Source organism: Rhinopithecus bieti, unplaced genomic scaffold (assembly GCF_001698545.2).
Source record: "Rhinopithecus bieti isolate Rb0 unplaced genomic scaffold, ASM169854v2 scaffold_42380, whole genome shotgun sequence".
NCBI classification, from domain to species: domain Eukaryota; kingdom Metazoa; phylum Chordata; class Mammalia; order Primates; family Cercopithecidae; genus Rhinopithecus; species Rhinopithecus bieti.
Window position 1 is genome coordinate 587,552 of NW_016818327.1, and position 27,147 is coordinate 614,698.

Below are 27,147 nucleotides of genomic sequence, written 5' to 3' on the forward strand. Positions count from 1 at the left end.
TTTTTTTTTTTTTTTGAGATGGAGTCTTGCTCTGTGATCCAGGCTAGAGTGCAGTAGTGTGATCTCGGCTCGCTGCAACCTCTGCCTCCCAGGTTCAGGTGATTCTCCTGCTTCAGTTTCCTGAGGAGCTGGGACTATAGGTGCCAGCAAACATGCCCAGCTAATTTTTTATATTTTTAGTAGAGATGGGGTTTCACCATGTTAGTCAGGATGGTCTCAATCTCCTGACCTCATGATCTGCCCACCTCAGCCTCCCAAAGTGCTGGGATTACAGGCATGAGCCACCGTGCCTGGCTGAGACAATTTTTACATTTATTCACATTCATAAGGGAAAATGCATTTTGAAATATAAATACTATGAAAAAAACTAGCAGCTGTTTAAAACACAGGATATTCATTTAACAAATATTTACTCAGTGCTGATGCTGTGTCTGACACTGCTCCAATGCAAGAGCAAAAGAGTAAAGTATCTTTATCTTCACAGAACTTACATTCTAGTGGGAGGAGACAGATAATCAATAAATAAGACATCTAATATGCCACTTGGGAATATATGTGATGAAGATAAATATAATATTGAAGGAGAAAAGGAGTTCTGGGCACTGGGAGGTGATGATGCTATTTTAAGTAGGATCGTCAGGGAGGATCCCACTGTGAAAGTGGTATTGAGCAACAATCTGAAGGAGGTGAAGGACCAAGCCATGTACATCTGAAATGAGTCTTTTAAGCAGACAGAATAGTAATGCAAAGGCCTGAAGGTCTGTTTGAATGTGGGGTTAGAGTAGACCATGTTCAAAAATGCTTATTCCGTCTCTTGTGTCAATAATGGTTGGAGGTGGGAGGAGGAGAGCAACATTACTAAGAAGGCTGCTAATCTAGGCTGGTCCAGACTGCAAGTCATAAGTGATGGTGGCCTGCACCTGGAAGAAATGGTGGAAGTGGAAGTTGTGAAATGTGGACAAATCTTGGATGTGTTTTAGAGGTGGACCCTACAGGATTCACTGATGACATAAAGGTGAAATATGGAAAAAGGAGAGGAGTCAGGAATGACTCCAGGTTTTGGCCTGAGCTACTTGAAGCAATTGCCATGGAATGACGTGATATTACTACAAGAGAAAAAGCCTTGGGTGGGCAAATCAAGAGTTGAGTTTAGGGTCTGCTGAGTTTAATATTCTATTAGACATTTAAAGGGATAATCTAAGAGGGCTGCTGGATATAAGTCTGAAGTTCAGGACGGCGGCTTCTTCTGACATACATTTTGTAGTTGTCAGAGACTAGGTGGTGTCTAGAGCCATGAGACTGGATGAGCCTAGGAAGGGAGTATAGAAAAAGAAGTCTAAGGTTCACATCTTCAAGATGTTACAGCTAGAATCTGAGATTAGGGCAGATGATTGGAGAGTTCATAAACAGTAAAAGCAATGGAAAATACCTATTATATAGAAGTATAAAATACTTTCCAATTAACTCCAAATACAGTAGACCAGGGTGACAGTTAATTTGTAGTGTTTCTAAAGAATAAGTTCAAAAGTAATTAATGGAAATAATACTATCGGAAGAATGTTCCACTTTAAGCAAATAAAGTCTTTATAATGTACTTTAGGAACTTTTTTGTTACTTTAACTTTTGTTCATTATAAGAAAATTAACAAAAACTGACCTAACAGGACTGCTTTTGGGCAGCATTTTGTAACCAATTACTTGGAGTTGGAAGAATGATAAACATTCTTAAATTCACAAACACGATAAAAATTATATAATCTTTGAGGAAATAAAATTACTGTTTAAAATAGTGTATAATTGCAATACACTAATATATTTTAAGCATTAATTACTAATACTTTCCTGAGAGAGGAAAGGTTTTCGAGGAAAGAGGAAGAATATGATTTTAGTGAAGGCAAGGAAGAGAAATGGCATAAAGGTGGACTATGAGAAAAGGAGAGGACTCAGGAATGACTCCAGGTTTTGTCCTGAGTTACTCAAAGGAATCATGTACTACTTTTGAGAGGAAGGTTACCTGTAAAAGGAAGGAGAGGGAAAAAGAAAAAAAGAGGAGAAGGAGGAGGAGGAGGAGAGAGAAAAATAGCTGTGCTTGGACTTGAGAGAGAGTGTTATTATTTTCCAGGTAGAAGAGACCTGAGTGTACTTAGAATGGTTGAGGAACAATGTAAAGAGGGATGATGCAAGAAAGAGGTAATAGTTCAAGAAGAGTGGTCTTGGAGGACATGAGAGAAGCTGGGATCTAGGTTACAGAGATTTGTCTCAAAAAGGATCTGTTTTCTTTGACCAGAAGGAAGGATGTAAGGATGAGTGGGGCTATAGATATGTTTGTAGATGGTGCTGGGGGCGGGCGGGGGGGTGCAAAATGGTAAAGGAAATTCTACCTTTATTATTTCATTGCCTACCATCAAGGGGGATATAGCACCTGCTACGAACATTTTTTCATTTCTAATTACAAGCCTACCATTGGTTTGCTACCTGGCGTTTTCTAAATATTTCACAGTATACCTGATGATAACTTCTATTAGCAAATTAAGATGTATTTCAGAGGAAAAAATGTGAAATATTTACTTGCTCATATATGTCTTTACTTGTTAAAATTAAGCCTAATGGGTCCAGTTGAAAAATTTTTAATCCCTCTTTCAGGAAATTCGCCTTATTGATTATGAGAAAATGGTGGATCATAGAGGAGTACGGGTAGTGGCATTTGGACAGTGGGCTGGTGTGGCAGGTAAGTACGCCAGGACTTACATCACCCAGTTTCTAAATTGGCTTGTGGAATAACTGTGAGTTTTCACTTTTCTGTGGCAAGGGGATAGGAGTGTTTATTTCCATGGAAAAAATTAAAATGAAGGTATGCTGAAGGATGATGAATACAAGTGGAATAAAGTATGAAGATACATGGTTAAAATATTTTACTGTAAAATTCAAAAGAAAAAGCAGGGAGAAGGATAACAACTACAAATAGGCTCTGGTTTTTAGGCAGTTCCTTTCAAAATGCTAGAAGGAGATATCAGTTTGGTAATGAAACATAGAGAAGGAAAAGATAGGGAAAAACAGAAAGGGAAAAAAGGTGTAGGGGCAGGAATTTTGTCAAGTTAATTCTTTGAACTTTGTTTGGTTAAGAAACACCACAATATGTTATAGCTCTGTTTCAGATCAGACTTGTTGCAGGTCTAATAAGGAAGATCATGACTTTGGCATTATTTGTTTGACCTTGTTATATAAAAGTAGAAGATTCCTTATTATGGCTTATGTCATTCTGCTTATTATTAATATTATACTCAAATCCACCTGCTTCTTAAATAATAAAGAAATCTAAGCCAAAATTTGAAATTCAAAAATTTCTTTCACTTAAACCCATTCAGGCAGGGAACAGTGGTTAATGCCTGTAATCCCAGCACTTTGGGTCGATGAGGCAGTCAGGAGTTTGAGACCAGCCTGGCCAACATGGTGAAACCCCGTCTCTACTAAAAATACAAAAATTAGCCATTGGTGGTGCATGTCTATAATCTCAGCTACTCGGGAGATTGAGGCATGAGAATTGCTTGAATCCAGGAGGCAGAGTTTGCAGTGAGCCGAGATCACGCCACTGCACTCCAGTTTGGACGACAGAGCAAAACTCTGTCTTTAAAAACAAACAAACAACAACAACAAAAACAATTCATTGCTTTTTTCTCTCACCTCATGCCTTTCCTCACCCAACACACAAATCAGCTCTATTAAACTAAAAGAAAATTAAATTTCTTAGTATAAAAGCAGTAGTAGAAAGACCTCTGATGACTATGATGCCTAGGGCCTTTCAGGACTCATCCAGATGAGGGTTTTATTTACCTAGACAGAATTAATACATCAGAATTAGGTGATTTATTTAGAAGTCACCATATTCAGAAGTAGGACCACATCCATGAACAGGATGTAGTTCATGTTCTTAAAGAAGCATTCAGGCGGCCGGGCGCGGTGGCTCAAGCCTGTAATCCCAGCACTTTGGGAGGCCGAGACAGGTGGATCACAAGGTCAGGAGATCAGACCATCCTGGCTAACACGGTGAAACCCCGTCTCTACTAAAAAATACAAAAAACTAGCCGGGTGAGGTGGCAGGCGCCTGTAGTCCCAGCTACTCGAGAGGCTGAGGTAGGAGAATGGCGTGAACCCGGGAGGCGGAGCTTGCAGTGAGCTGAGATCCGGCCACTGCACTCCAGCCCGGGTGACAGAGCGAGACTCCGTCTCAAAAAAAAAAAAAAGAAGAATTCAGGCTAGTAAACACGAATACAATGCTAGTGTTAATTGCTATAAGAAAGATGTTTGAGGCTGAGTGCGGTGACTCACACCTGTAATCCCAGCACTTCAGGAGGCCGAGGAGGGCAGATCACCTGAGGTCCAGAGTTCAAGACCAGCCTGGCCAACAAGGTGAAACCCCGTCTCTACTAAAAATACAAAAATCAGCTGAGCGTAGTGGTGGGTGCCTGTAATCCCAGCTACTCAAGAGGCTGAGGCAGGAGAATAGCTTGAACCTAGGAGGCGGAGGTTGCAGTAAGCTGAGATCACACCATTGTACTCCAGCCTGGGAGACAGAGCAAGACTCCATCTCAGAAAAAAAAAAAAAAAAAAAAAAAGAAAAGAAAAGAAAGAGAAAAGAAAGGTATTTGAACTTGGCTGTTGCAAAATGTTCTTTTAAAAGTGCCTTTGAAGATGAGATCTGAAGAATGATGAAAACTATTCAAGGAAGTAAGGGAGGACAGTACAAGTGTGCAAAGCTTAAAGTGAAGAGGGGAAAAATAATAGTTTTGAGGAATAGAAATAAGTTCAGTATAATTAGAGTGTATTTGGAGAGAACTATATGTGGTTCTTATAAGTATTTAGAAGGTGGAATTCACAGGATGTGGTGACTGATTGGATGTAGGTGTGAGGGCAGTGAGGGAGACACTTCAATGATGACATACAGGTCACCAACTCGGACAGTGATTCAGTTCTTTCAGTACCCACAGGAATGGAGGAAGAATTTGGGGGAAGACAGTAAATGAGTTCTGCATAGGACAATATATTAGTAGATTACAAACTAAATTGCTATAATGGAGACTCCACAAAACAGAGCTTACATAAGCTGGAAGTCCAGAAGTGAGAAATCAAGGGATGGTGGAATGAGAGGAAAGCTTTGCTATTGTCAACACTTGACTTTCATTTCTAAGGTGACCCTTCAGGTTGCTATTTTCCAGTCAGTAGAAAGGGGAGAAAGGAAGTAGAGGCAATTAGCTTCCTTTCTAAGGATGTGACCCAGAATCTGAACATATTATTTCTGCTTATACCTATTGGTCAAAATTGACTGAGAAATGTAATCTATAGCTGGGCAACTATGTCTGCTGTGAAAATTATGTGCTCTCCATTCATGAAGGATTAACTGAGTTCAGACTTACTATCCTGTCATTAACCAACTAGAAAAATTGGATGAGATATAGAAAACAATGTTATCAGACATTGGACTATAGGCAGTATAGACTTGTGATTCTTGATAGATGGAAAATAGATGAGGTGAATTCTGTGTTTACCCTGGCTTTCTGTCTGGAGAAATTTTCAGATGGTATGAATATAAAAAAGTGACACAAAGCCTGGTGAACTCACTGAACTGAGGAGATAGGAGTTGGGGAGGTTGAGTTGGCTGGAATTGACAACACATGGTACCAAAGAGTAGGGAGCTATGCAGAAATAGTGTTCCAGAAATATGCTTAGGGGTCTTGCTGAGTGGAGGATGAAAATTCGTGAGACTAGCTTAGGAACAATTTGTGGAAAAGAACAATTGCCAGAGAACTGTATGGAAAACTGTTCTCAGAGTTTGTCCCATCAGCCAGAGTAGAGAGACTTCACTGAATATATAAGGCTTTTAGGGAAGCCCTGAAGTGTGTGGCTAAACCAGCTCTTAATAAAGCCTACTCTAAATTCATTCCTATAAAAGCTTAAAAATGAGACTAATGTCTATTTTGAGAGAGATGCAATTAGCAGACAAGTAGATTAAAACAGCTATAATAAATATTCAGTATATTCAAGTTTTAAATGAAAACATAAACAAAATGAGGAGAGAAATAGAGGAAATCAGTCCATCCATCTATCAATCAATAGTCACCACAAAGGAGAATCTATACATAAGCAGAGGATTCAAGAGCATATATAGATTTTCTTCTGTAGTGTCTATTGATTGATGGATACATGGTAGATAGATTGATTTCCTCTACTCCTCATTTTGTTTGTGTGTTCATTTAATCCTTGAGCACATTGACCAGCATCTCTGTCATTTCTTGTTTCTGGGTTTGTTTCTATTGTTGGTTATCTCCAGGTTAATGTTCCATTGCAAAATTCATAATTTTTTACTGAATGCCAGACATTTTTCATTTTACATTGTTTATTGTCAGATTTTGTTGTTTTCCTTTCAGTAGCATTGGGCTTTGTTCTAATAGGCAAATGTTTGTGGATTGCATTGATTCTCTTAAGGCTTGTTTTCCTTTCACCTTCCTCTCTTTCTTCTGGGACTCCAAATACACACATATTAGACCATTTGATCATCACCTGTCACTTAAATTCTGCTTTTTCCGTCAGTCTTTTTCTCTTTTTATGCTTCATTTTATTTAATTTCTACTGCAATGAGGAAGGAAGAAAGGAAAGAAATAATGACTAGAACATTCCCATATCTTGATAAAAATTATAAATATACAGATAAGTGAAGTTCAATAAACCCCAAGTCAAAAACAGAAATAAAAAATTACAAAGAAAATGACAGTAGAATCATCATAATTGTCTTGCTAAAAAACAATGATAAAAACATAAAAATAGGCTGGGTGCGGTGGCTCAAGCCTGTAATCCCAGCACTTTGGGAGGCCGAGAAGGGCGGATCACGAGGTCAGGAGATCGAGACCATCCTGGCTAACACGGTGAAACCCCGTCTCTACTAAAAAAAAATACAAAAAGCTAGCCGGGTGAGGTGGCAGCCGCCTGTAGTCCCAGCTACTCGGGACCCTGAGGCAGGAGAATGGTGTAAACCCGGGAGGCGGAGCTTGCAGTGAGCTGAGATCCGGCCACTGCACTCCAGCCTGGGCGACAGAGCTAGACTCCGTCTCAAAAAAAAGAAAAAAAAAAAAACATTAAAAAAAATGAGAGAAAGGAACCATATACATAGAAAAACTAAGATAAACATTAAACTTCTAATCAGTAACAGTTTAAGCTAGCAGAAAATGGAGCAACATCTTTAAAGTGCTAAAAGAAAACAAACCAAATTATAATTTTATGCATATTACAATATCTTTCCAAAGACAAGATCTTTTCAATATCTTCCTGGACATCTTTCTAGAAAATGAAGATTAAACACAGATTTTCTGATCAAATGAAAGCTGATAAAATTCACTGGCATAGAAGTATTTAAAAAATTTCTCAAGCAGAAGGAAAATGAAGTCAGTTGAAAACATGGATTGAATTAGAGGAATAAAGAACGCTACAAAGGTAGAATATAAACAAACATAAAAAAATCATATCTTATTTAAAAACTTTTCTTTGGGTCTGGACACAGTCGCTCATGCCAGTAATCTCAGCACTTTGGGAGTCCAGGACAGGCTGATTGCTTGAACTTAGGAGTTTGAGACCAGCCTGGGCAACATGGTGAAGTCCCATCTCTACAAAAACATGCAAGAGTAGCTGGGCTTGGTGGTGCGTGCCTGTCGTCCCAGCTGCTTAGGAGGCTGAGGTGGGAGGATTACTTGAGTCTGGGAGGTTGAGGCTGCAGTGAACTGTGTTCATGCCACTACACTCCAGCCTGGGTGACAAAGTGAGTTAACTGTCTCAAAAACAAAAAAGTATTTAAAAGATAATTGATAGTTTCAAACAAAACAATGTATTGTGATATTCATAGCACCACAGGTAAAAATAAAACTTATGCCACCAATAGTGATGGACAGGTGAAGAGGAATAGAACCATACTTTTGTAAGGTTCTTTTATTATACTTGAAGTAGTATAATATTACTTGATAGTTGACTATAATAAGATAAAGATGCATACGGTAACCTAGAAAATCACTAAAATAAAACAAGGCTCTAAAACTAATAAGCCAATAATGGGAGTAAAATTTCATACTAAGAAATCACAGGTCAAGCAAAAATACAAGAAAAATGGCATTTAAAAAAGTACAAATGAAACAAGAAAACAAACAGCAACATGATAGCTTTAAATTTAGCTATATCAATAGTTACATTAATGGCCTAAAAACTCCTAGATAGCCTATACAGTGAGTCACAAAACAATTTTTGATAAATTTAAAAGTTTGAAATCATACAGTATGTATTCTGATTGTAATAGAATTGACCTAGAAGTTTTTATAGAAAGATATTTGGAAAATTTCCGAAAATTTGGGAGATATTCAATGTAATTTTGAATAACTGATTGGTTAAGAAAAAATCACAGGAAAATTAGAAGATTTTTTAATAGAATAAAAATTTAAAGTATAGCTTGTCAAAATGTGTGGGGTATAAAGTAGCAATTAAAAAGAAATTTACAGCATTTAATTCTTTTATTAGAGAAGACAGTTTTTAAATTAATAATTTGTGCTTCCACTCTAAGAAGCTAGAAAATCAGAGAAATTAAATCAAAAGCAAGTAGAAAAAAAATAATAAACATACAGGGAAAATAAATGAAACTAAAACAGGAAAAGAATAGAGAAAATCAATGAAACCAAAACCTGGTTCTCTGACAAATATCAGTAAAATTGATTAACATTTAGTAGACTGATAGAAAAAGAGAAAAGACTGTATTTACTAAGAAGGAATACAAGGAGGTCATCACTATATCTTACAAATATTAAGATGATAAAGGAATATTATGAATAGGTCAATGAATTTGGCAACCCTCATGAACTAGATAAATTTCCAAAAAGTACAAATTACCAAAATCAGCTCAAGAAGAAACTGAAAACTTAAGTATCAAGGTACAAAATACATTCCACTAATAGGCATTTATTAAGAGAAATACAATATTTTATACAAAAAAATTTTTTATAGCAACTCCATTTATAATAGCCTGGAAACAACCCAAATGATGAGCAGAGAAATCAACTGAAATGGAAATGGGCAATTCTTCAGCAATAAAAGACTATACTGATACACACAAAATATGTATGAATCTCAAAAACATGGTGCTGAGTGAAAGCCGACACATTGTAAAAGAGTACAATCGACCCCTGAACAACATGAGTTTGAACTGCATGAGTCCGCTTATATTCACTGGATGCAAAATCCACCTTTACGGGGGGGCCACCTTTTCATACAGGCAGGTGTCACAGGACTGACTGTGGGACTTGATTATGCCCAGATTTTGACATATACAGGGGTCTTAGAACCAACTGCCTGCATACACTGAGAGGCTACTGCTTAAAATTTCATTTATATGTAAGTTTAGAAGTGCCTAATCTATACAGAGAGAAAGATCAGTAGTTGTGGAGACCAGGAGTTGGCAAAATACTCTGTGTCTTGATCATGGTGGTAATAACACGGATGTGTGTATTTGTTAACAGTTACCAAACTATACATTTTAAATGGGTGCATTATGTTGTATAAAAACTATTTCTTTATAAGTTGACTTTTGAAAAATGATAAAAGAAAATTTGGTAGGGATGTGTGTCCGGGGTGAGGACGGGGAATGGAGGAGCATGGAAAGTTCTTTCCTAAAAAGAATAAGGAAAGAATCGATGCTGAGGTCTTTGCTACAGGCATGCTGAATTTTAGCTTTCTGAAGAACATCCAAATTGAGACAGACATAAGAAGGTGGCTGGCTAAGTTTTGAAATCAAAAGAAAGATCTATTTTGGAGAGACAGACTTGAAGTCATCTGTATATAGATAGTACTTGAAATTTAGGACTAGATGAGATTTCCTAAGGGACAAATGTAGATATGGAAGAGAATAGAGCCCAGGACATAATCCTGAGGGTGAATAATATAAAAGGAGTTGCCACAGGAAGAGGATCCTACAGAAGGGTAGGATTAAAAATTTCAAGTTGGGATGCTGAGGGGCACTCTTTGTTTCAACAAAGAAGAGGTCTGCATTGCCGAGTACTTCTGACCTGATCTACAATGTGTCCACTGCGTTTAGCTATTTAGGTCAATAAATAGATGATGGGAGCCTTAGGGCTAATGGTGACTGTTTTTGTTTGTTCATTTGCTTTTGGTATGGGAGGCATAGGAACATGTTTAAATGCTGATAAGAATGAAGCAATAGGGAAGCATTGTGAAGAGAGTAACTCAGTAATAAATTCGTTGGGAGGTAGGAAGGGGTGGGATCTGGAGCCAATGTGGAGAGATTAGCCTTAGATAAGAAGAGGAACATTCATCCTATTTTATCAGGATTGAAGATGGAAGGAATAGGTGGGGATGCATTTGGGTTAGTGCATTTGATGGCAGAAAGTTGAGAGGATGGATAAGATCTACTGAGGCCTCTTCTAAATCTGAGATGCTGTGATCTGTGCTTCTGCAGGGCACCACACAGGTTGGAGAACGGGCAGAGAGAACAGCTTAAATTCTTCCCAACTAACAGTCTTTCTATTGGTCTGATTCTGTAACAGGGATGATCAACATTTTACATGGAATGGGTTTAAGGCTCCTTGCTTTGGGACATCACACACCTTTTATGGTGAGAGATGTTTATTTTGCTTATTTTTTTGAAAACACATCTCACACCTTAAGAATAAAAAAACGCTGAGCTGATGGACTAACTTGAGTTGTGTATGTTTGTTTTCAGCACATTGGCATGGCTCATAACTACAGGAATAGCAGTCAGGCTGTGCAAGCTGTTCGTGATGCTGGCTATGAAATATCTTTGGGTTTGATGCCTAAGTCAATAGGTCCCTTAACATTTGTGTTCACAGGAACTGGTAATGTTTCTAAGGTAAGTTTTACCTGACTTCCTTTTGTAAAACAATCCAAAACTGTGAAACTAACCCAAATGATGTGGGCAGGCATTTTGTGGGTATTTCAAATGGACTGAATGAAGATTCTTTTTTTGGCACTTTTCTTACCAACGTATTTTTCTCATAGTGAAAAGTAGTAATGATCCAAATATGTGTGTGTGTGTATATGTATGTGCGTGTGTATATATATGTGTGTGCGTGTGTGTGTATATGTAAGTGTATATGTGTGTATATCTATACACACATACATACACACATACAGTTTTTAGTTTATTGCTAGCTATCTGAGTCTTGGAATACTTTTTCTTCCTATCTTTTTCCTTTTTTAAAAGATAATTTGGCCAGGTGTGGTGGCTCACGCCTATAATCCCAGTACTTTGGGAGGCTGAGGCAGGCGGATCACCTGAGGTCAGGAGTTTGAGGCCAACCTGGCCAATATGGTAAAACACCGTCTACACCAAAAATACAAAAATTAGCCAGGCCTGGTGGTACACACCCATAATCCCAGCTACTAAAGAGGCTGAGGCAGGAGAATCGCTTGAATCCAGGAGGCAAAGTTTGCAGTGAGCCGAGATTGCAACACTGCACTCCAGCCTGGGTGACAGAGCGAGACTCCATCTCAAAATAAAATAAAATAAAATAAATAAATAAATAAATAAGATAATTCATTGTTAATAGTGTAAAGGTCTGTTCTGAGGGTGATCTGTTTTACCTCTATCACCAAAATGTCCATAAGTCTTAAAGTGACCTCAGGATGTCCATTTTTTAAGACTACTTGGAGTTTTGCAAAAAGATGTTAGGAAAATTCATTTAAGACTGGAATTCATAATTTCTTCCTTCTCTGGTGGTTTTAAGAATGTGTTTGTAACCGCCTATAGAAACTTGTAATTGTAAAATAATTCCTTCTTCAAAGAAAATATCTTACAAATAGGATATCATTCATATTATATTGTGAGGTAAGCATCCGATTATTTCTTTTGTAGGGAATATAGTTTCCCCATTTGGAATAATTTCTGCAATGGATCTAAAATAAATGGAAATATTTTTGCCCTCATTTCTAAACACTCTTATTGATACTCTGAGTAGCTTAAGTAAAAAAGAAAAAAATTAAAGTCCCTTCTAAGTGTGCTGTTCAAACAGGAATGAAAACTAGCTAGTAGGCTTGTTGTAAGCAGCTCATCTATATTTCTGTGTTGCAGTCCTGGTTGTAGGGAAGGCAAGTGGAGCTGTATAATTGTTGGGAAAATGATCAGATCCTTGCAGAAAACCATGTTGGTTCTTTTTCTATTGATGTTTGGATTTTTACTCATGTGTTATTTGTAGGGAGCCCAAGCAATCTTTAATGAGCTACCTTGTGAATATGTGGAGCCCCATGAATTAAAAGAAGTTTCCCAAACTGGAGGTAAGGGACAGGGGATGACTAACTTTTAATGTTTTTAACAGTCTGTGTTATATTTTATCACCATAAATTTTCATTATTTGTCACCCACTTCACTAATTTCTTTCTCCTTTGCAAGACCTCAGAAAAGTCTATGGGACGGTGTTAAGTCGTCATCATCATCTTGTCAGGAAAACAGATGGTGTGTATGATCCTGCAGAGTATGACAAACATCCTGAGCGCTACATAAGTCGTTTTAATACTGATGTGAGTATCATGTTCAGCTTTTAAGTTGGTTGCTTATGATACATTGTAGGTAGGCAATTTTCAAGGAGAGAAATTATAAATTGTACATTGGCTTTCGGTTTTCCTGTTGTGAGTCCTTTGGGTACCATGAGTTGGCCTTTGGAGCTATCATCTTTTAGGGGTATTTGGAGTAGTCTTGCTTCGTGCTTTTGGTGGTTTCTGTGGATATACTCTTTGTCTCACTGTCTCCATTTCTGCTTCAGGTCTGCATGTGACCAATAGCTCTAAGCCATTTCCTGTGGGTTACTGTTTTCTATGTTTATCCTGGACTAGTCAGCACTGTGGGCAGAGCACAATGCCTATGACGTTTGGTCTCAACATGGCCACAAATTACAACCATAATCTCAAGCAGCAATCCTGAAATGCATGCCATTGTTTACAGGGGGTGAGGGTGAAATAGTGTGCCTACATAAGTGCAGACCATCCCCACTGTACGAAAAAGCTATTATACTTACAAATCAAATCCTTCGATGGGACACACTGGCTTTATCTTATAAGAAATAAAATATATTTTTGTGTTCTATAGTCATTGGCCATGTGACAATCTTCCCCCAGATAAACTAACAAACCAAAAAATAGATAAAACAAAAAAAGGCATGCATTTATTGTGAAAAAGAATGCTTTAAATAATTTTAAATATGTTTGACCAACATAGCATTTTCAGATTCTGGTATGAAGTTTAGTCCTTATATCATGCAGGGCATGTTAGAGAGAACTCTTACCTTCTCTGCTTGAGATGTTTGAAGAAGAAAAATTATGAACGTAGTTTCAAACTGAAAAATTTTGAATCTAAGAAACCTTTATTCCTTTTCATTTCCCCAATCACAGAAGTATTGGTGATTGGATGCATCCTAAAACTGATACTGACCTAGTTGCCATGTATGCATGTATGTAGCATATTGCTCCATAGAGCTTACAGATGTTATCCGATTTAATCTTCACAGCATTCCTTTGAGGAATGGGGTGTGTATTATCCCCATCTGGCAGGTAAGAAAAATAGAGCCCAGGGAAGTTGAGGTAGCATGATTTAGGTCATACCCTACCGCTAGTAGAGCTGGAAATATAATTTTAGGTCCACTGTTTTTTGTTTGTTTTGGTTTGTTTTATTTTGTTTTGTTCTTTCATTTTCTTTGGCATGCAATACGTTATAGAATGAACATAATAATGAATTTTTTTTTTTTTTTGAGATGAAGTCTCTCTGTCTCCCAGGCTGGAGTTCAGTGGCGCAATCTCAGCTCACTGCAAGCTCCGCCTCCTGGGTTTACGCCATTCTCCTGCCTCAGCCTCCTGAGTAGCTAGGACTACAGGTGCCCGCCACCATGCCCGGCTAATTTTTTGTATTTTTAGTAGAGACAGGGTTTCACCATGTTAACCAGGATGGTCTCGATCTCCTGACCTCGTGATCCGCCTGCCTCGGCCTCCCAAAGTGCTGGGATTACAGACGTGAGCCACTGGGCTCAGCCAATAATGTATTTATAGTCATATATTGCTCTGTCATGGGGTAATTCTACACTGAAATCTGGGTGGCTATTTATTATCTTTGCCTCAAAAGATGGACACTGACATGGACAATAAGAAAATCAATTAGAAGTTACATTTAATTATTTCTCATAGACTTTCCTGATAGCTCTCTTTCAGTATACTATATTAAAATAGGTTATTTTTCTATTTTCTTAAACCTGGAACTTGCATTACAGATTGCACCCTATACAACTTGCTTAATTAATGGAATCTACTGGGAACAAAACACTCCTCGCCTCCTAACCCGCCAAGATGCTCAGAGTCTCCTGGCTCCAGGCAAGTTCTCAGCTGCTGGTGTGGAAGGCTGCCCTTCATTACCACACAAGTAAGGACTCTACTTCAGCAACAATGGTAGTTTTGACCAACTGCTTCCATTATTAGAGGATCAAAGAATGTAATGTCCCCACATATCACAGGACTTGATTTCTAATGACTACTTCTCTGGCTTATCTTTCTTGACCTCTTGGCAGTAGTCGACACTGTTAACCATCCTTCCTTCTTTTTAAAAAAATCGTATTGTGTGTATTTATTTTCAGAGATGGGGTCTTGTTATGTTTCCCAGGCTGGTCTAAATCTCTGGGTCCCAAGCAGACCTCCTGCCTTGGGACCTATAATCCCAGCACCTCCCAAGGTGCTGGGATTATAGGTATGAGCCACCATGCTCAGCCCATCCCCAGTTGTTGAAACACTCTTCTTTTGCCTTCTGTGATGCCCCATGCCGCTCTGAAACTATTTCCTCAGAGAAGTCTTCTCTTACTCCTCCATTCTCATCTCTATCTCTAGTCTGTTACTCTGTTTTTTTGTTTTGAAATTCCTCATTTGTTTTCTTGTGTTTATGACTTTTCTCCCTCTTCCTAGAACTTAATCTCCTTAAGGATAGGGGGTCTGTTTCTCTTGGCCATAAGCACCTAGTATGTTGCCTGATATATAATAGGCATTGAAATAATTATTAAATATTGAATGAATTAATGACTAAATATTTGTGGAAGAGTAAAAGATATGTTTACTTTTCTAGGCATGTAACTGGCATCAAGTAAATGCCAAGGGAATGCTAGGAGCAACAACATCACTGGGGTTTAGAAGAAAGCAGAAGCATTGAGCTCAGCAAACCTTAAAGGGAGGAATGAGGAGAACAAGAATTCCAAGTGAAAGGATTGGTGCTTAATAAATATGGAGCTACCAAAGCATAATTAGGTTGCTGAATGTGTCAGTCTAGTTCTGCATTGGTTCATGTATGCAAGTGGTAATTGGAGATTGGTCAGAAAAATTGTAGTCAACCTTTTGAATGCTGGACTAAGACTTCTGTTCATAATTCTAGAGATTTCTGTGTAACCACATGTAAAACTATACATTACTAAGCAGGGTGGAGGTAGCATAACTGAACCTTTCTGAGTTATTTAGAGATAGCTAACTCTGTTAATTTTAGTCTGTTAATGATTTTTCTAGGAAAGCAATGTTCTGCTTTTATTTCCTTTTTTCTTTTCTTTTCTTTCTGCCTTTTTTTTTTTTTTTTTTTTTTTTTTGTGGAGACTAAAACTCATACTGGGAAGATTCTCTGTATCACAGAACAGTGCAGAGTCCTGAAGAATGAGCTATAGGAAAAAGACCCCAAAAGCCTGGAAAATATTTAGGATCCATGTTGAAAATTGTTCTGAACTCCTTTTTTTAAGTCTTGTTGGAGACTTCAGAATTTCATCCTCTCATCTAAGTATTGATGTTATTTTCAGACTTGTGGCAATATGTGACATTTCAGCTGACACAGGAGGGTCTATAGAGTTTATGACTGAGTGTACAACAATAGAGCGTCCCTTTTGCATGTATGATGCAGACCAGCATATTATTCATGACAGGTGAGTTTGTTAAAGTTGTTAGATGATATTCATCACTTAGTTACATAGATATACTACTCTAAAATGCTTAATATTTTACATCTTTATGAAGCTATGAAAATTTGGAGAGATATACTCAAGTATACTAAGATTAGGTAAAAAAAAACATGCAAATTTGAATACACACACACACACACACACACACACATACACATATATTTAAATGGGAGACGGGTTGCTGAAGAAGGAAAACGTTTGGTTTGAAAAGTTTTGTTTATTTTTGCATGTACTTTTATACAAAATTACAAATGATAATGAAGCAAATATAACGAAGTAGACATCTGGAAAAGTCAGAACTTACAAATAATGTTTTGTGCTTCTAAATAAACCACATTGCTTCTCTTAGTGTTGAAGGCTCGGGGATCCTGATGTGTTCCATTGACAATTTGCCAGCACAGCTCCCAATTGAAGCTACAGAATGCTTTGGAGATATGCTTTACCCTTATGTTGAAGAAATGGTAAGCAGACTGGTAATATCAGTAACAACTCTGTGGCTTTAAATAGAATCATGGGGTAATTCTGTGAATGTTCTGGTCTTCTGTACCTAAGAAATCTGTTGTAAAATGAAATGCCAGCCCTTTCCTGAAATATTTCCTGATACTATTTTATTTGACATATTCTGCTTACTTGTCTCCTGAGGGATATGATGATATCACTGCCTTCATGCTTAATTACAATTGCATCTCTTTCCCATTATAGGTATTTTATTAAGAATGTTCACCATGTGTGAGATAAAACATGCTTTATTTTTAATTATTTGCCATCTATGTCAGTTCATATTGGGGCACTCTTATTGTGCCATAATAACTAGATCTGAAAAATTAGAAATATAGAACGTTTTATTGGGTTCTGGTCACTAATGGTTAAGTGATAGCTTATGTTGAGGTCATGTATTCTTCTTCTGTGATCAGTGATTAGCTAATGAAATACCATGTTATCTAAATTCCATTTTGTTTATCAAAGAAAATTTTCTTATTTCAGTTTTATCCTAAGCATTCATAGCCTTCCTGCTTTATTTTTATTTCAGAATGTCTGCCTCTGCCAATGACTTCAATATAAAGAATGGCTCTTGCTCTTTTCATCTACATCTTCCCTCATAAGCTCTCACATTCAAATAGAACAATAGTTAGTGGGGCAAGAATAAATGAAATTTCCAGTCTCTGATCTTCTTTTCTTTCAAACGGTATTCCATTTTGACCCTTTCTTTTTCCTATTGGAATATGTCAACAGGGAGATGTAGCAGGCCTGACAAAATGCAGGCAGCAGACACTGTTATAGTTAGACATATTGCACCTACTATGTGCAGGAAGTGTTCAAAGTACTAAATATGTTTTAATTTTAAGTACTCATGAAAACCATATTAGGTAAGTACCATCATTATATCCGTTTTACACATTATAAAACAAATACAGAGAAGTTAAGGACGTGTTGCTGATGCAGTCAGTACTGGATCTGCAATGTGTCTGGAGTTGGTACTGAGGGATTAAAGAAGCGGGAGAAGGAGAGTACAAATGCCAGGCTTTGCTGGAGACATCAACTTGCTTTATGGCCTTGAGCAGGGCACTCACTTCCCTTCTGAGCCTCAGATATTTCATCTGTAACGTGAGGTGGTTGTAATGAACATATAATCTTATTTTATTTTATTTTATTTATTTATTTTTTGAGACAGAGTCTCACCCTGTTGCCCAGGCTGGAGTGTAGTGATGTAGTCGTGGCTCACTGCAACCTCCACCTCCCAGGTTCAAGCGATTCTTCCTGCCTCAGCCTCCCAAGTAGCCGGGACCACAGGTGCATGTCACCACGCCTGGCTAATTTTGTAGTTTTAGTAGAGACAGGGTTTCACCATGTTGACCAGGCTAGTCTTGAACTCCTGACCTCGTGATCCACCTGCCTCGGCCTCCCAAATGCTGGGATTACAGGCGTGAGCCACCGTGCCCAGCCATGAATACATAATCTTAACAGTTTCTCCACTTCTAAAATTTTATAACGGTAAATGTTTAAGTGGCCAAACTGTATGTGTATAAAAAAATGCAATAATATATTTACCAAGATGTTTACCATTTTTGATGTTCTTCATTCATTTCCCTTTGGCATCATTTCCCTGCAGACTGAATAACTTAATTTATCACTTCTTATAGTACAGGTTTGCTGGTGACAGATTCTCTTAGTTGTCCTTTATCCAAAAATGTCTTCATATTCTCTATGCTGCTAATCAGACTTTTCTGTGCATTTTTAATTTCCGATGTTCTATTTTCAGTTCTAGAATTTCTGTTGGGTTCCTTTTTAAAAATTTCATTTTGGTATTTTCTCTTTCTCTGCAGAGAGTTTCTATCTTTTCATTAATTATGAGTGTATTTTTCGTTATTGCATGGAACATAGTTATAAAAACCACTTTGCAATCTTTATCTCATACTTCCAACTTTCTGGGTCAATTTGCGGTTGGACTTTATTGGTTGTCTTTTCCTTTGAGAATTGATCATAGTCTTCTGGTTTTCATAGATTGAATAATTCTGGATTATGGCCTGGATGATGTGGATGTTATGTACATTTATCAAATGCATTTTCTGTATTCATTGAGAAGATCATTTTTTCCTTTTCTCTGTTAATATGTGAATCTTGTCAATTGGTTTTCCAATATCAAACTAACTTCACATTCTTAGGATAAATCCAACTTGGTTGTATGTTAGCCGTTTATTTATGACTAAGTTCAGGTTGCTAAGGGATATACCAAAATTTCTTAATCTATTTTACCATTGGTAGACATTTGGGGTTGTTTTCTTTTTGGGGCTTTTACTAATAATTCTACTATAAAGATTTTTGACATGTGTTTTGGTATATATATATATATCCCATTATTTTGTTGAGATTTGTACCTAAATTTATCTTGTTTAGGATTGTTAACATCTATGTTCATTAGAGAGTTTAATCTATAACTTAATTTTATTATCAGGTATTTGTCAGGTTTGGATACTAAGGTTTTGTTGGCCTTAAAACAAGTTAGAGAGTATTTCCTTATTTTTGGTCTCAGGAACATCATGAGATTACTGTTAGTTCTACTTGATACAATTCATTTGCAAAACGATTTGGGTTGGTAGCATTTTTGTTTGTTTCTTTTTTGTTTGGTTTTAAGGGTGAGTTTTAAAATTATAGATTACATTTTATTTAAAACTTAAGAAAATCTTATTTAAAACTCAGACTTTTATTTTCTTCTGTCAATTTTAGTATGCTTATTTTCTAGGAATTTATATTTCATCTAAGTTGTAAACTTTATTGTCACAATTTTTTTTAGTAATAATCTTATTAACTCTTTAATAGATTCTATAGTGATTTCTCTTTTTCCTGATGTCGTTTGGGTATGCCTTCTGTTTTTTCTTAATCTATTTTACTTGGAATTGATCAATTTTATTAGTCATCTCAAAAAATCAGTTCAACTTTGGTGATTATCCCTATTTTGTATCATTTTCTATTTTCTTAATTTATAATCTTACCTTTACTATATTCTTTATTTTACTTTATTGAGAGCTTAGTTAACCTTTCTTTTCATAACTTCTTGCAATAGTGCTTAGGTAATTATTTTCCTGTGTTTCTCTTTAGCAATATATGCATTTTAAAGCTATTAGATTTGACTTGAGTATGGCCCATTATTTATTGCATTATTTGTTGTTTTGTTATTGAGTTCTTTGACTTTCTTGTATATTCTGGGTATTATTTCCTTGTGAGATGTATGGTTTGCAAATACTTTCTCCCATTCTGTTGTTTCTTCACTCAATTGATTTTTTTGTTTGCTTGTTTGTTTTGCTGTGCAGAAGCTTTTTAGTTTGATGTAATTCCATGTGTCTATTTTTGGGTTTTGTGCTTGTGCTTTTGAGTTCTTATCCAAAAAATTCTTAACCAGGTCAATGTCATGAAGCATTTCCCCTATGTTTTTTTTTTTTTTTTTTTTTTTCTTCTAGTAGTTTCATAGTTTTAGGTCCTCCATTTAAGTGTTTAATCCATTTTGAGTTGATTTTTTTATATGATGAGAAATAGGAGGTCTAGTTTTATTCTTCTGAATGTAGATACCCAATTTTCCCAGCATCATTTATTGAAGAGACTCTTCTTCCCTTAGTGTTTGTTCTTGACACTTTTCTCCAAAACCGGTTGGATATAGATGTATGGATTTCTTTCTGGGCTTGCTTTTCTGTTCCATTGTTTATATGTCTGCTGTTATGACAGTACCATGCTGTTTTGGTTACTACAGCTTTGTGGTATATTTTGAAGTCAGGTAGTGTGATGCCTCCAGTTTCGTTGTTTTTGCTAAAGATTGTGTGACGATTTGAGGTCTTTTGTGATTTCATAGTAGTTTTAGGATTTTATTTTCTGTTTCTGTGAAGATTGTCTTTTTTTTTTTTTTTTTTTTTTTTTTTTTTTTTTTTTTTTTTTTTTTTTTTGATAAGGATTGCCCTGAATTGGTAGATTGCTTTGGGTAGTATGGGCATTTTAAAATATAAATTCTTTCAATCCATGAACATGGGAATATCTTTACATTTGTTTTGTTTTCTTCAATGTTTTCATCAATGTTTTACAGTTTTAGTGTAGAGATCTTTCATTTCCTTGGTTAAATTTATTCTTACGCATCTTATTTTATTGTGGCTATTGGAAATGGGATTTTGTTTTTCAGATTGTTCACTGTTGGCATATATAAATGCTACTAATTTTTGTATGTTGTATGTTGATTTTGTATTCTGCAACTTTACTAAATTTGTTTATCAGTTCTAACAGTGTTTTGATGGAGTCTTTAGGGTTTTCTATATATAAGATTTTGTCATCTGTAAACAGGGACAGTTTGACTTCCTGCTTTCCAATTTAGATACCTTTGTTTTCTTTTTTTTGCCAAGTTACACTGACTAGAACATCCAGTACTATGTTGAATAGTAGCATCCTTTTCTTGTTCTACATCTTAGAGAAAAAGCTTTCAATTTTCCATGATTAGTATGATGTTAGCTGTGGGTTTGTCATATATGGCTTTTATTATGTTGATGTATGTACACTCTATGCCTAATTTGATGAAAGTTTTTATCATAAAGTGATGTTGAATTTGTCAAATACTTTTTCTATGTTTCCGTTGGAATAATCACATGATTTTTGTCCCTCATTCTGTTAATGTGATAAATTATGTTTATTAATTTGCATATGTTGAACCATCCTTGCACCCCTGGAATGAATCCCATTTATTATGGTAAATGCTCTTTTAAATATGCTGTTAAATTTGGTTTTCTAGTATTTTGTTGAAAATTTTTGCATCTATATTCTTTAGGGATATTGGCCTGAAGCTTACATTTTTTGTTATGTCCTTGTCTGATTTTGGTATCACATTAACACTGGCCTCATATAATTAGTTTGGAAGAATTTCCTCCTCCTTGATATTCTGGAATAGTTTGAGAAGAACTGGTGTTAATTCTTCTTCAAATGTTTGGTAGAGTTCAGTAGTGAAACCATCAGGTCCTGGGCTTTTCTTTGATGGGAGACTTTTTATTACTGATTCAATCTTGCTGCTTGTTATTGATTCATCTATTCAGATTGTTTATTTTTTTCTGGTTCAATCTTGGCAGGTTGTAATTGTCCAGGAATTTGTCCATTTTTTCTAGGTTTTCCAATTTTTTGGCATATCATTGTTCATAATGCTCTCTTATGATCCTTTGTGTTTCTGTGGTATCAGTTGTAATGTCTCCTTTTTCATCTGTGTGTGTGTGTGTGTGTGTGTGTGTGTTTGTTTGAGTTGTGGGTGATATGCATTATCGTTGCAGAAGCTAATACATACTTTAAAAACACCTTTTAGGTTCAGGGGTACATGTGCAGGTTTGTTCTTAGGTAAACTTGTGTCATGAGGGGTGGATGTACAGATTATTTTATCACCAGGGTATTAAGCCTAGTACCCAATAGTTATTTTTTTTCTGCTCCTCTCCCTTCACCCTCAGGAAGGCCCCAATGTGTGTTGTTCCCCTCTATGTGTCCATATGTCCTCATCATTTAGCTCCTGCTTATAAGGGAGAGCATTCAGTATTTGGTTTTCTGTTCCTACAGTGATTTGCTAAGGATAATGTCTTCTAGCTCTATCCATGTTCCTGCAAAAGATGTGATGTCATTCTTTTTTATGGCTTTGTAGTATTCCATGGTGTACCACATGTTCTTTATCCAGTCTATCATTTATAGGCATTTAGGTTGTGTCCATGTCTCTGCTATTTACAATAACGCTCCAATGAACACTCTTTACAACACTATGTGCATGTGCGTGTGTCCTTATGATAGAACATTTTATATTCCTTTAGCTATATACCCAGTAATGGGATTGCTGGGTTGAAGAGTAGTTCTGTTTTCAGCTCTTTGAGGAATTGCCACACTGTTTTCCACAAGGGTTGAACTGATTTATACTCCCACCAACAGTGTATAAGCATTCCTTTTTTTCCACAACCTCACCAACATCTGTTATTTTTTGACTTTTTAGTAATATCCATTCTGACTGGTGTGAGACAGTATCTCATTGTGGTTTTGATTTGCATTTCTCTAATGATCAGTGATGTTCAATTTGTTTTCATATGCTTGTTGACTGCATGTATGTCTTCATTTGAAAAGTGTCTGTTCATGTCCTTTGCCCAGTTTTTAAGGGAGTTGTTTGTTTTTTCTTGTAAATTTAAGTTTTTATGGAAGCTAGATATTAGACTTTTGTCAGATGCATAGTTTACAAATACTTTCTCCCATTCTGTAGATTGTTTACTCTGTTGATAGTTTCTTTTGCTGTGCAGAAGCTCTTTACTTTAATTAGATCCCATTTGTTGCGATTGTTTTTGGTTCTTCATCATGAAATCTTTGCCAGTTCCCATGTCCAGAATGGTTTTGCCTAGATCATCTTCCAGGGTTTTTACAATTTTGAGTTTTACATTTCATTCTTTAATCCACTTTGAGTTTATTTACACCATTTTATATAGTGTAAGGAAGCGATCCAGTTTTAATCTTCTGTATAGCTAGCCAGTTATCCCAGCACCATTTATTAAACAGGGAGTCCTTTTCTCATTGTTTGTTTTTGTCACTGTTGTTGAAGATCAGATGGTTGTAGATGTGTGGCCTTATTTTTGAGCTCTCTATTCTGTTTTATTGGTCATTGTTTCTAGTTTTGTACCAGTCTTAGGCTGTTTTGGTTACTGTAGCCCTGTAATATACTTTGAAGTCAGGTAGTGTGATACCTCCAGCTCTGTTCTTTTTGCTTAGGATTGCCTTGGCTATTCAGCTTCTTTTTGGTTCCATATGAATTTTAAAATAGTTTCTTTCTAGTTCTATGAAGAATGTCATGGGTAATTTGATAAGAATAGCATTGAATCTATAAATTGCTTTGGGCACTATGGCCATTTTAATGACATTGATTACCCTTGAAAACTGGCAACAAGGATGCCTTCTCTCACCACTTGTATCCAACATAGTATTGGAAGTCCTGGCCAGAGAAATGAGGTAAGAGAAAGAAATAAAGAGCATTCAAATAGGAAGAGAGGAAGTCGAATTATCCCTTTTTGCAGATGACATGATTCTATATCTAGACAACCCATAGTCTTAGCCCAAAAATTAAGCTGATAAGCAATTTCAGCAAAGTTTCAGGATACAAAATCAACATACAAAAATCACTAGCATTCCAATACACCAACAACAGTCATCTGAAATTGTATTTGAGTCTTTTCTCTTTTCTTCATAGGCAGACTCGGGGCTTGTTGATTTTGTTTACCTTTTCAAACAAACTCTTTGTTTCATTGATCTTTTGTATTTTTTACGTCTCTATTTTGTTTATGTCTTCCCTAACCGTCGTTATTTCTTTGTGTCTATTAATTTTGGTTTCAGTTTGTTCCTGTTTTTCTTGTTCCTTGAGGTGCAGCATTCAGTTATCTGAGATCTTTGTTCTTTTTTGAAATAGGCATTTCAACATTGCTATAAACTTCCTTCTGAGTACTGCTTTTGCTCTACCCCATAGCTTTTGGTAGGTTGTGTTTTCATTTTCATTTGCCTCTAGAAATTTTTAAATATCCTTTTTAGTTTCTCTATTGACTCCTTGATTGATGAGGAATATGTTGTTTAATTTGTATGTGTTTGTAGTTTCCAAAGTTTCTCTTGTTATTGGTTTCTAGCGTCATAACATTGTGATCAGAAACAATACTTGATATGATTTCATTTTTTTTTTAAATTTGCTAAGACGTATTTTGTGGCCTACCATATGATCTATTCTGGAGAATGATCTATATGTACTAGAGAAGAATGCGTACACTGGTGCTACTGGATAAAAAGTTCTATATTTATCTATTAGGTTCATTTTGTCTAAAGCACAGATCAATTACAGTATTTTCTAATTAATTTCTTCCTGGTTGGTCTTTCCATTTTTGAAAGAGGGGTATTGAAGTCTCCTACTGTTATTGCTTTGGTATTTATTTTTTGCCTTCATGTTGATTAATTAATATTTGCTTTATATGTTTAGGTGTTCCAACGTTGAGAGAACATATATTTACAATTGCTATGTCTTCTTAATGACTTGAGCTCCTTAATAATGACTTTCTTTGTCTCTTGTGAAAATTTTTGAGTTAAGTTTTTTCTGTCTGGAATAAGTATTCTTCCTGTCCTCTGCTGGCTATTATTTGCATGGAATATCTTCTTTCATCCCCTTTGAGGGATGAAAGCCTATGTGCATTCTTAAGGTGAAAGTATGTCTCTTGTGGGCAGCATATAGTGAGAGTCTATTTTTTTTTCTCCTTGCAGCTTTTATTTTAGCTTCAGGGGGTACATGTGCAGTTTTATTACATGAGTAAATTGCATGTCACTGGGGTTTGGAGCACAAATGAATTCATCACTCACGTAGTGAGCATAGTACCTGATAGGTAGTTTTTCAATCTTCACCCACCTCCCATCCTCCACCCTCAAGTATACCCTGGTTTCTATTGTTCCCTTTTTTGCGTCCATGTATACTCAGTGTTTAGCTCCCACTTATAACTGAGAACATGTGGCATTTGGTTTTCTGTTCCTACATTAATTTACTTAGGATAATGGCCTTCAACTGATTCCAGATTGCTGCAAAGGACATAGTTTCATTGTTTGTTTGTTTGTTTCTGAGGCAGTCTTGCTCTGTCACCCAGGCTAGTGTAGTGGCACCATCTCATCTCACAAACCTCCACCTCCTGGGTTCAAGCAATTCTCCTGCCTCAGCTTCCCCAGTAGATGGAATTACAGGTGCCCACCACCAAGCCTGGCTAATGTTTGTATTTTTAGTAGACACAGCGTTTCACCATGTTGGCCAGGCTGGTCTTGAAATTCTGACCTCAGGTGATCTGCCCACCTTGGCCTCTCAAAGTGCTGGGATTACAGGTGTAAGCCACTGTGCCTGGCCAATTTCATTCGTTTTTATGGCTGCATAGTATTCTATGGTGTATATATACCACATTTTCTTTATCCAATTCACCACTGATAGGTATCAAGACTGATTCCATATCTTTGCTATTGTGAATAGTAGAGCTTTGTTTTTTAATCCATTCAGCCACTCTGTGTTTTAATTGAACAATTTAATCTGTTGACATTCAGTGCAATTACTGATATGCCAGGGACTTACTACTGCCATTTTGTTAATTGTTTTCTGATTGTTTTATAGCTTATTTGTTCGTTTTTTCCTCTCCTGTTTATCTTTGTGATTTAGTGATTTCCTTTAGTGCTAAATTTGTATTCTTTTATCTTTATTATTTGTTTATCTGCTTTAGTGTTTTGCTTTGTGGTTACCACAAGGCTTACATAAAACATCTTACAGTCATAACAGACTATTTTATACTAAAAACAAATTCAGTTGCATACGAAACTCTAGACTTCTACCCTCCCACCAATGGGTGCATGTGTGTGTGTGTGTGTATATATATATGTAGTATGTATACTATATGTATATTTGTGTGTGTATATATAGTATACATACATACTGCATATATTTCTTTTTTACCTTTCTGAGTTGGGTGCAACCAGTTAATATTTTTTGATGTCACAATTTACATCTTTTTAGCTTACATATTTCTTGATACTTTATTGCAGCTATCATTATTTTGACTGTTGTGAATTTTAACTTTCATCCTAGAGTTATAAATACCTATCTTTTGCAGAGTGCCATAGTAGTATCGGGGTATTCTGGATTTGATTATACATCTACCTTTACCAGTGAATTTTGTACTTTTATATGTTTTCATGTTAGTAATGTTATTTTTTTCTACTTGAAAAACTCCCTTAAGCATTTCTTATAGAGCAGCTTTAGTGGTGAAGAATTCCCTAAAGTTTTGCTTGTCTGGGAAAGCCTTTATTTCTTCTTTTTTTCTGAAGGACAGTTTTGCTGTGTATAGCATTTTTGGCTGGCAGTTTTCTGTGCATCAGCACTTTGAATATATCATTCCATTCTTTCCTGGCCTGCAGGATTTCTACTGAGAAATCTGCTGATAGTTTAATGGAGATTCCCTTATATGTAGCATGATATTTTTATCTTGCTGCTTTTAATATCATTTTGGTTTTTGACAGTAATTATAAAGGGACGTCTTTGGGTTGACTCTGGAGATTGTTGAGCTTCTTCATATATCTGGATGTTCATCTGTCTTCCAAGGCTTGAAACATGTTATTTTTCATTTATCAAAAATTTATATTCATTAATTTTAAAGTTTTGCATCTTTTAAAAAAGTTATCTATATTGTCCTTTTATTTTTTGAACATATTAATCACAATTTAGAATCATTTTTGTTAATTCCATTACACTTCTTGGTTCTGTTTATGTTCCCTGTTTTTTTCCTTGGTTTTTATGGTTTTCAGTAAATTCTTACTTTTCAATATATTTATTTATTTTTGGTTGAATGCTAGACATTGTGTTTTCAAAATTTTAGAGATGACTCGAGGCTCCGGATGTTGTGTGATTTTCCACCAGATAATATATTCTTTGTTTTGGGCAGTGGGATAGACAAGGATAAAGGTTAGGAGAAATTCACCCAAATTCAGTTAGGATGAAGTAATTTAAATCTAGGTTTCAGTCCTTTGGAGAACTGACATTTTTCAAATTACCATTTATTTTAGATACACGAAAACAATTTTCTATTTATTTT

General features: G+C 36.1%; 1 protein-coding gene across 1 annotated transcript in view; it reads left to right on the forward strand.

The window, feature by feature from the left end:
- Positions 1 to 27,147, forward strand: part of AASS (aminoadipate-semialdehyde synthase) — a 75,526-nt gene that overhangs the window by 14,991 nt on the left and 33,388 nt on the right. Inside the window, exons 4-11 of the mRNA XM_017856931.1 lie at positions 2,643 to 2,727; positions 10,586 to 10,653; positions 10,762 to 10,908; positions 12,254 to 12,332; positions 12,448 to 12,575; positions 14,312 to 14,460; positions 15,863 to 15,985; positions 16,371 to 16,482. Of these exons, the coding sequence (XP_017712420.1) occupies positions 2,643 to 2,727; positions 10,586 to 10,653; positions 10,762 to 10,908; positions 12,254 to 12,332; positions 12,448 to 12,575; positions 14,312 to 14,460; positions 15,863 to 15,985; positions 16,371 to 16,482 (891 nt within the window). The remainder of the gene's footprint in view (positions 1 to 2,642; positions 2,728 to 10,585; positions 10,654 to 10,761; positions 10,909 to 12,253; positions 12,333 to 12,447; positions 12,576 to 14,311; positions 14,461 to 15,862; positions 15,986 to 16,370; positions 16,483 to 27,147) is intronic.